Source organism: Sus scrofa, chromosome 15 (assembly GCF_054392235.1).
Source record: "Sus scrofa isolate SSC_HxYL_T2T_F1_AM1 chromosome 15, Sscrofa_HxYL_maternal_Yorkshire_Landrace_v2.0, whole genome shotgun sequence".
Taxonomy (NCBI): domain Eukaryota; kingdom Metazoa; phylum Chordata; class Mammalia; order Artiodactyla; family Suidae; genus Sus; species Sus scrofa.
Window position 1 is genome coordinate 64,958,273 of NC_139397.1, and position 10,771 is coordinate 64,969,043.

Below are 10,771 nucleotides of genomic sequence, written 5' to 3' on the forward strand. Positions count from 1 at the left end.
ATTAATAGCATAGAACTCTCACGATGGAAGTTTGCAATAATGATGATACATGACATTCTACTACTATATAATACATACACACAGATCTGAGCATTAAAGCACTTAATCCTCTTGACAATTATTAATAACTGGCTGCACAAGCAATGGTGTTGTCTGCTGCAGGATGTGATATGGAGAGCTGTCTTTTCACATTGCTACCCGAGACTGATGTGCATTTCAAGTTGTCTACTCAACTTGAGGAAATCACCAATAGGTTTTAGTTTTCATTTCCGTATTTTTGTACTGAGGTATGTGTGTGTGCATGTGGCTCCAAGGTGGAAAAAAAAGACGAAAGACAAATATTTTTAAGACCTTTATTCCTTTAAAGCAAACCCACAAACGCTTACATTCTACCCACACACTTGACACTACCAAAACCTGTGAACATCCTGATTTGCTTTTTTTAAAGGGTGACCGCTTTGGAAATTTCCTGATGCAAGCTGTTGGCAATCACTGTAGTGGCTGGTCCCTGGGCTGAGGAAGAGACAAGTGTTGCCTATTCAGATGAAGGACAGTTACAATTTTCCCAGCTCCTTTCAAAAGGCTTATAACACGCTTCTCGTTTTCTGGCAAACAATTTTATTTTGTGGGTTTTTTTTATATTTCTTTTTAAAAAATAGGTTAGATAATTCTTCAAGACACACTGATGAAAATTATCATTGGAAGTCCAAGTGCATTGTTGCCACTACACGACTTCCAAATACAAATTAAAAGACTTTAATCTTGTTTCGCAACTACATACCGACAGAAAAATAAAGCACAGGAACTCAACAGTAATAATAAAGACAAGGTCTTTAGAAAGTTATGCAAATTAAAGTCAGTACTCTCTTTCTAAAGGCATCATGGCATCTTTAAAATAAAACTGGAGAAGAACTAATTGTGATTTTACTTTCATGATTTTTTTTTTTTTTTTTTTTTTTTTTTTTTTTTTTTGCTTTTTAGGACTACACCAGAGGCATATGGAGGTTCCCAGGCTAGGGGTCCAAGTGGAGCTACAGCTGCTGGCCACAGCCACACCAGATCCCAGCCTCATCTGCAACCTACACCACAGCTCACAACACCACCAGATCCTTAGCTCACTGAGCGAGGCCAGGGATCGAACCCTCGACCTCATGGTTCCTAGTCGGATTTGTTTCCACTGTGCCTGGAAGGAACTTCTGAACTAAATTTTAATTTCCTTTTAAAAAAAAAAAAAATAGGATCACTTAGCAAGTTTCTCAGAATATTTTACATACCACTGTGCCACACGACTCCATCTTAAACACAGTCACAATTTTACTTGCCTCCAATCACTCCTTGCACTTTTCCTACTGCCCCTTTTCCAAAATGGAACCACTTCTGTTCATAATCCTGAGAAACATTTAATAACCACATAAACCAAGAAACCAACACAGGTTTTCACATTTTTATTCGTGTATTTTTTCCCTGTCACATGTGTTCCTGTATCCAGAGCCCCGTGTCAAATGCAATGTGGGCAGAATGTTGTACAGTCGAGCTTAAGTATATCCAATCTACCAGGTAATAAATTACATCAGAATTACAGAAGAAAGTAGTCCAAAAGGCCCAGAAACCATTTGGAGACTCAGCTTCTAGTCCTAGGGCTATTTATGGCTCTGTCCAGCTCTGGTTGAAAAATTTCTAAACCTTAATTTCATCATCTGTTCAGTAGCAAGGTAAACATAAAAATACAAGACAATCAAAACTGGGAATGTACCTTAAAATGTCAAGTGCCATGCAAACAAATTACTATTCAAAATCCATGAGATTCACATCTTACACTTGCTCATATCTTTTTAGAATAATCCACCTAGGAATCCAGGCTTTGTCATCTGTTCGGGGCGAGGGAACAATGTAAAACCCTCCTAACAGTTGTTTAATTTTGTTCTGGGAACTCCATTCCTGGATGTTTTATCACCATGTTGAGTGAACTTTAGACCTCTCACCCTCAATATTACCTCAATATTATTTATACCTAAACATAATAAGGTTTGAGCAAAAATGACTGTTTGGCATGTGCCAGGGAAGGAGCACTGCCAGGTGCTGGGTAAGAAACAGAAAGCCTGCGGGGGGGGCACTGCCAATAGAGCTAAGTGTCTTTCAGCAAAGAAGGACCCCAAACCTGCTCCCACACTATGTTGTAACAGCAAGGATCCAGCTGCTTGGGGAGCACATCAGTACCACAAAGGAACATTCCTCTGTTGTGTTTTTGTTAAGTATAGACTCACTCTCTCCACATCCTGAACTCAGAATCATTTTTTAAAGAGGAGCTCCAGTCAAGAGATATAATAAGATGAAAAGAGCATTCAACGGGGGTGTAAAAGCCACTTATTTAACAAAAACCCAATTTGCGTAAACTGGTCAACTTCCGGGAGACTCAGTTTCCTTTATTACAGAAACAAAGTAGATGCAGACTTCAGGCCCCCATCACTTCAAAAATCCACGAATTTGAAGATTTTGCATCCATCTTTACTAGCACTGGACACGAAAGCATCAGAACAGTACTCCCTGAATGTCTATTAGTTTTATGCATGGCTGTACGTTTTCTGTCTGTTAAACCTGACATTTGTCTTTGCCTCCTCTTCCAATGGCATGTTTATAATACTCTTATATTGAATTTCACTTCATACTGGCTCCCAAGTGAAAAGCAATATTGCAAAATCCAAAAAAAAGAAAAAGAAAGAAAAACCCACAAAAACTTGAATTACTATCATCCATGACCCTGCTACTCCAAGGGTGGTCAGATGGTATCATCTGGCAGTTTGTCAGAAATGCAGACTCTCAGGCCCCTCCCCAATTGACTAAATCAGAATGTACATTTTTAACAAGATCGGCAGCAATTCAAAGGCACATTAACATTTGAAAAGCACTGATTTGTGTGTTTCAAATATTACCAGCTTAGCTTCCATAACCCATGATCATTTGGTTTTCCTTCCTCTTCCAGTAGATGTTATTAAATTAACTTCAAATAAAGATAACTACTAAATAAGTACTGTTATGAGGCAGAAACTGCCAATCACCACAAACCACTGACAAAAGCATGCCACAAATTTCTTTATAGAGGCAAATCTTCTTATCCAATATTTAGGAAATACACTTGCTTTTATATTAAGTTATCAAAATCTACCAATGATAATTAAACACAGGCCAATGGGGACCTGCTGTAGAGCAGAGAACTCTACACAGTATTCTGTGATAATCTATGTGGGAAAAGAAGCTGAAAGAGAATGGATATATGTACGACTGAATCACTTTTTCGTACAGCAAAAATTATCACAACCTTCTAAATCAACTATACTTCATAAAACTTAAAAATTTTTAATAAAAAATAATTCCCACTGTGGCCCAACAGGATTGGCGGTATCTTGGGAGCACTGGGATGCAAGTTCCATCCCAGGCCAGCACAGGGGGTTAAGGTTCCAGCGTTGCCACAGCTGAGGTTTAAGTCTCAGCTGCTGCTCAGAAGTGACTCCTGGACCAGACACTCCATGTGTCGAGGGGCAGGCCAAGAAAGGAAAAATGTAAAATAAAATTAAAAAATGAGGAGTTCCTGTAGTGGCTCAGTGGAAACGATCTGGTAAGTATTCATGAGGACGCAGGTTTGATCCCTGGCCTTGCTCAGTGGGTTAAGGATCCCCTGTGAGCTGTGGTGCAGGTCACAGACGTGGCTCAGATCCCACATTGCTGTGGCTATGGTGTAGGCTGGCAGCTGTAGCTCCAATTCGACCCCTAGCCTGGGAACCTCCATATGCCATGGGTGCAGCCCTAAAAAGACAAAAAAAAAAAAAAAAGATATGGATGACACTAAAAAAAATAAAAATAAACAGTTATTCCGGTGTTGCCTGGGCCCTTAAAGTAGTCAGGAAGCTTTCTTCACTTTAGCCCCTAGGAGCTCCTGTTTCCTGTGCCATCTGCCCATCACTTACCTTCTGGAATGTCCGCGATGTCATTTCCCCTTGGGCTTACCTGATGGAGAAATTATACCATTCAATCTAAGCAACAACCACGCATCTGTAAAGTCCATTCTGAGTCAAGTTCTACAGGGTTGTGGTGAAACAGCCCTTGGGATTCCTCCTATCCTTACAAGGTCAGGGAGGAGTGGAGAAAGACATGTGAGTGCCAAGCTCTCCCTCTCTGGGGAGGAAGGCTCTTCTGCACTGTATGAGCCAGAAGTTTGGGGGCAGAAAGTCAGTATCTGCATTTAGTGAGGCTGTCAATGACCTCACATGGAGGCTAACTCTTGGCTCCCAGCATCCTTACTTAGGAAGCAAACTGTCAAAAAAAATCTGGTCATAGAGGTAAAATACAGCCCTCCTTGTAATTCTTGTCCTCTTGGAAACATATTAGGAAATAATTTGCATCCTGGAGTGGTCTCTTGTTTTGGTTTCTCCTTCGGCCCCATCAACACAACCCTATTATTTTTACCCCTGATTTTTAGTCCAGTGAGGTCTGGGGTAGGGTGGGGCGGGGGTGTTGCAGACACAGGCATACACACCAACTTGCACACCAACCCATTTTCCAAGAAATACTCCCAAAGCACAGGAGAGTTTTCAGTGGATTTCTAATGCCATCTAAACTGAATACATTAACATCCGCCTGATTCTGCAAATTCTCTACGCACAGCATGCGTACTCGCACAATAAGGCCAGACAATGCAATGTGGTACCAATAATTAAAAGTTCTTTTCAAAGTGGCAATGCAAAATGGAACGAATATCTCTTTTCTATAAATGAATCTAGCCATCTGCCTCACAAGAGCAGCAGCAGGAGGACCCAAAACAGCAGAAACAGCAGCCTCTGGTGTTAACAATCTATTCTCAAATCTCATGCTCCACATTTTCCCCAGCAAACAAGGCTAAAAATACAAGACAGGCAACAAATAGTCTCTGGGGATCTGCCATTCCATGGATGGCGTCTTCAATCAGAGTAATATTTTGTGTTGAGATTCAAAATTGGAAAGAAAAAAAAAAAAAAAGGCAAGCTATCGTATTAGACACAAGCGCTCAGAATGTTAAGTGTGAATCTGATCCCAAAGTATATTAAACTGAATGGTGAGCGGGTGGCTGTTTTTATACAACATACATCTCTGAGATTTATCTGAATACATTTCTAGATTGATTTCAACTACTCTCAATTTTTCTACAAGTCTCATAATGGTTATAGAGATGGAATTTTAGTACTTCTGTCACCAAAATACAAGAGTCATTTTTGTTTTCAGGATGATTTAGAAAACCATCTTTATTGCAGGCTCCAGAGTCGGCCTATGTGGGTTCAAATCCAGATTCCACCATATACTAACTCCGTGGCCTTGAGCAAGGCACCTAAGCTCTCTGTGTAACTCGTCTCCTATGTTTAAAATGAGAATAATAAGAGTACTTACCTTGAAGAGTCATTTCAAGGATTATATGAGTTAATATTTGTAAAACATTTTAGAAAAATGAATGGCACCCACTAAGGACAGTCATTAGTATTATTTAATAGTCAAACAAGGCTGCTAAAATATGCCTTCACTTAAGGAAGAGGCATAATAGAAAGGGTAGAAGCAGCACCATGACAAGTCTCATGCCAACAGCAGCCATGGAGGAAATGAATGAGTAAGCAGGTAAATGTCTTTACCTGGAGTGTGTGGCTAAAAAATGACACAGGGAAAGTTCCCATTGGTGATTCAGTCATGCTATCAGTTCATAAAGGCATTAAAGACAGAAGAGAAGACAGTGACACAACTGGCCAAGTGGACACGACAACAGGAGTTAATGGCAGAGGTATGATCAAGAAGATGGCCACATCCAACACCTATGCCTAGTCATTACCACCACCACCACCTTCCTTAAAGGGGTGTCCTGGAACTAATCCTTCTTCATATATCTGTCTTTGGGATTAGATCTTAACACCTGGAAACTGCGTCCCTAGCCTCCATATTTAAAAAAGAAGTCAGACAGACACGAGGGAGTGATTATCAAATACTCACTATCTCCTGAGCAACCAATTCCTTGATAAACCTTTAAAGTTGGCAACATTTTAAGTTGGGTACTTAGGTGGTAAAAGGAGGTTGAGAAAAAGTTTACAAGTCACTGAGGCAAGAGACAGAAAAGAACTATGAAGGCAGCAGACTACCAGACCAGTTCACTCATACCGTTTTGATGGAACTCATGGTTCCCACCCTACAGGTACTGTACTACTTAAAGAACCACAGACAGGGAGCTCCTGCTGTGGCACAATGGGATAGGCAGTGTATCAGAAGCACTGGGACATGGGTTCAATCCCCCAGCCCAGCACAGTGGGCTAAGGATCTGGTGTTGCCACAGCAGCAGTTAGGTGGAGATTGAGGCTTGGATCTGATCCCTGGCCTGGGAACTCCGTATGTCCTGGAGCAGCCCAAGATGGGGGTGGGGGGGATTAAAAAAAACCCCACAGATGGGTCATTCAAAAAGGGAGGAAGGGAAGGCTGACATTAGTATTTTTCCTTGTACGAATATGACAAAGAGTACCAGGTGCCGCCGTTACAGGGCCAGGTGAGAACAATGAATCTCTTTAGAACTGAGACACTTAAGAGATTTCTGGACAGGAACTAAGAGCATACCCCGAGAGTGACAAAAAGAAAAAACCCATCAGGAAACTGGGAGAAAAGGCTCTTTTCTCACAGCCCAATGGAGGGGCAGATTTGGGAGGAAAAAGCAGCATAATGTGGGGTGGGGGAGGCAGTAAAAACATTCGTTAAGGAGGAATTGAATCTAGATTTAAAACTGTAGGAACAAGGTAGATAAGTGGATATAAGTACACGTTAACCACATGACCCCGCTATGCCTATAAAATAAATGTGTATTTCTCTTACCCTTAATACTATAGTTACAAGAAGGAGGATTTCATCGTCCAGGGAAATTTTTAGAAAAAGGAATGGTGTGAAAGCTCCACTTATCTAAGAGCATCTTCCTCCCAGCCTTTAGCCTGGGATGCCTTAGGTACTGTATCCAGCACAGGAAGCACAACCAGATCAACAGCTGTACTCCTTTCTTTCAAAGAACAAAAACAAATCAGTGTGACAACATGATGTTGATTCCATTAGCGCTTGGCAGGTCATGAATAACGTTTAAACTGCCCTCTTTTAAGTTGGAAAGAGTTAAAATATACAGTAATCATGGTACCAAAGTCCCTTCCTCACAGTATGCCACCCAAGAGGAACATAAATCACAAGTCTTGCTTACAAAGGGAGGGAACCAGACATGGCTCCTTGGGCCACTGGTAGTTTGTGAGGGCACTCCCTTGCCCCAACTATTTTCCTGAGGACATTCAAAGCCAATCATCTGGAATCCCATTCTGATTTTCAGAGGTTTTACATTAAGTACAAGTATGGAGGTAAAGAATAAAGAAGTTGATATAATCATAACATGAATGATAAGTAACTGTAAAGAAATGGCTACTGAATTGTTCAATATTCTTGTATCATCAAAGCAAATGGTATAGTTCTGTCCATCCTGTTGTTTAGGGAAGGCAAAGCATCTTGGTTCAAATCACCATGGAGAGACTTTCAGAACCCAAAAAAACAAAACAAAAAAAAAACTTGGATGAGTAAGAACAATGTAGGGGCAATGCCATAAAGTGTGGTGAAAAGTACTCAGCAAACATGTCCCAAGTGTACCTCATCTGGCTTTTAATAAAGGGGCAGCTTCCTGGGCTGGGAGACCTTAACATCGAAACACAACCTTTTTCCTGAAAACTCCAATTGTGCCCACCTGGCCAAAGCCAGGTGCCTGTGGCTTCACAGGATTCATAGCCTGCTTACTGCTTCTTGCTTGGGGAACCTCTGACAGGTGTGAAAGGTAACGGGCTTCCTGCCCCAGAAAGTTAAATACTACAAGGGAAATAAATATTAATGAGATGCACTGCTCCACTCCATGTGTCTTGAACATGACTATGATCTGTGCAAGACATTTGTTGTAAATAAGCCTGCCGAGTGTACAGTATGTTTTCCAGGAGTCCCTTGAAGAACAGCTTGCAGACAAGAGGTGCTAGCCCTAGTTTCACAGCCAGCAAAACTCCATCCAAGAGGCTCTTGGCAGGTCCCTACCTCTTGTTTCAAGCTGGCTTCTAGACAGCCCCCATCAACCAAATTCCAAAGGTCAGTATGGGAAGTCAGTCACTGTTAGGTATTCAGCACCCAACACCAAGCAGGAACCCATTCACTGAGCTCAACATTCAGGAAAGAAAAGACCCACTTTTCCCCATAAGAGTGTATTAAAAACAACGCAGAGCTGACTTTGCAAGGAGGCATTCTCCGTAGTAAATTAAATGGCTGAAGCTTGTGCTTCTTCCAGCAAGGAAAAGAACTATGCTTCACCATAACCCAGTGTATGCAATCATTGAGGCTCATTTTTAAACCTTTTCGTCTTTTTAAAAAGCTTGCTGTGTTTAAAAAAAAAAAGAAAAGAAACTTTTCAGGAAATGAAATGCAAATAGTCACCGAACAGGATCATAAAAGGTAAAACCTCCATCCACCTTTTTTTTTTTTTTTTAAATTCATTGCAGGCAGCACGACTGCTTTTAACACACCGTTAGCTCTTATAAAAATGAGATTATATTGGTTCTTTTGTGACCGTCTTTCCACCCTTTTCAGTCTCTCGGCTACTTACAATATGCTCAAGGTAGCCAGCAAGAGCAGAGGTGCGGTGGACAGATGAGTTTCACCTCTCGCCGAACAAGCGTTTAGGTAAACCATTTAATACAATTACAAAATCTAAGCCTAATGGATGACACCCGAGAAAAGAGAAAGGTAAAGAGAGAGAAGCAGCTTCCAGTTAATTTCAAAGGTAAAGCCATAGTCCAGCTATGTGTAAAATTGCCTCTGATCACCTTCAAAACAAGTCCGCGGGTTTTAAGTTGATGCTCCCTGTCCTCGCTCAGCGTGCAGCTGAAACCAGGTGCAAAATTTCACTCTGCTAGAGTCCGGGGAATCCAGGAAAAATGGGGTCTGCGTTGCTAAGTCGGAAGGAAGCCGCGGCTTCCCTGCCGCTCTAGAGACCCCGAGCTCGCCAAGCTCCCTTGGCTACAGCCGGCACCGGTCACGGAGAGGAGGCGCGGGGTGAGCTGCCTCGAGCCAACTACTAGCCAGGCTGGGCACTATAGGAGCAGTTAAACCCGATGGAGCACGCCGCTCTCCCCAGCTCCCGCACAAACGCAGCCTCCTTGAAAGAAAGCCCAGCGCTGCCTAAGACCTCGGGCTGCTATTGCCCGGGGGGTGTCAGGCTACAAGGACTTCAGCCTGGGTGCAGTTCGGCTCCCGGTAAGGAAAAGGCGCCCTCTCCGTTCAAATCCACCCTATGGAGACTCTTATCTCCTGGCCCCTCTCCCGAAGCACTCTCGGACACCCCTCCGGGCGCCCACCCGGGAACATCTCGTCTCGGAAGGAAGTGAAGAGGACTGGGGAGAGCGAGACTGGAGTGAAGATGTGGGGATACCAGTCTGCAGCAATTGGGGAGGGCTTGGTAAAACGAGCAAACGACGAAAGCAAGGTAAGGGTAGAGGCCCCCGTCCCAGCAACCTGTAGGATTGCGGTTGATCTCAAACTCAGGGTGGAAGGCAGTGGTCCCCTCGGAGGTCCTCTGCCTGGGTCCCACCCCTTTCGGCTCGGCGCGCGCAGAGATCAAGGAAGCAACTTGGGAAGCCAACGCCGTAGGTGCGGGTCCCACTCAGCCGCCTAGCCTCCGGCCCCGCCGCCCACTCTGATCCGCACTTACCTCTAGCAGCCGCAGCCCCGGCTGTCCAGAAGCAGAGCCCCAGCCAAGAGAGCCACCGGCGTGCCCCTCCAGCGCCTCCTCCTGCGGCGGCCGCTCTCCCCATGTTGCTCGCCCCACTAGAGAGGACGGATGCTCTTCCGCGCTCCGGGAACCCAGGAGAGGCACCGCAAGCCAGGGGCTGAGTCGCGGGGGTCCCGGGGGTCTGCCACGAGCGACTGCTCCACAGCCGCTCCCTACAGCAGCTGGGCAGAGCGCTGGGAGCTGCAGCGCGTTGAGCACCCAGAGGATACCCGTGCCCCCATAGCTTCCCACGGCGGGGTGACCGCTGCCACCTCGGTCACTGCCAGAGTCGCCCGCCGTCCCCGCTGCACCGCTCACTCATGAGCGCTCCCGCCGCCGCCGGGTTCCGGACTAGGGAGTGGAGGAAGGAGCCCGCATCGCTAATGAGACCCCCGCGGCCGCCCCTTCCCCTCCCCTCGGAGTGGCAGCCAATGAGCCGGGCCGGGGCGGGGCTGCGGGAGGGGCGGCGGCGGCAGGCAGCGTGGGGCTGGTGGCGGGGAGGCGCAGGTGAGCCTTGAGGCCGCTGCGCGCACCCGCAGGTTCTTCCACGCTCCGCAAACCGCCCCGACTCCCGGAGCAGGGAAGCCGGACCAGAGCCGGGCCCGCGCGCGCGCGCGTTTTAAGATGTGAGCAAAGCCGGAGGGCCTCTTGGAGGCCAAGCCAGCGCAGGAAGATGCGGGCTTCTCTGCCGCCTGAGTCTGCTGCTTCCTTGAAACCTCCGTTTTGTTCAACTTTGATTCTTTTCACAGTGCTGCTTCTTTTGTATCCATATTTTAAAAATCAAATCAGACATCACTCTTGAAAAATTCAAAAGAAAGAAAAAAAAAAAAAAGACATGCCAAGTTGGGGGAAAATCGCACTAGAATAAACCCATCATTGCCACTAGGCTAAACACACACGTATGTACTTAAAGAAATTGGGAAATTACAATCATCGGTGCATTGG

At 44.7% G+C, this 10,771-nt stretch overlaps 1 protein-coding gene across 16 annotated transcripts in view; it reads right to left on the bottom strand.

The window, feature by feature from the left end:
* UNC5D (unc-5 netrin receptor D) overlaps window positions 1-10,181 on the bottom strand; it is a 613,063-nt gene extending 602,882 nt beyond the window's left edge. For all 16 annotated transcript variants that reach the window (XM_021076125.2, XM_021076135.2, XM_021076133.2 and 13 more), the window contains exon 1: window positions 9,767-10,181. In XM_021076125.2, coding sequence (XP_020931784.1) covers window positions 9,767-9,869 — 103 coding nt within the window. In that variant the 5' untranslated portion in view covers window positions 9,870-10,181. The remainder of the gene's footprint in view (window positions 1-9,766) is intronic.
* Window positions 10,182-10,771: the final 590 nt, after the last annotated feature.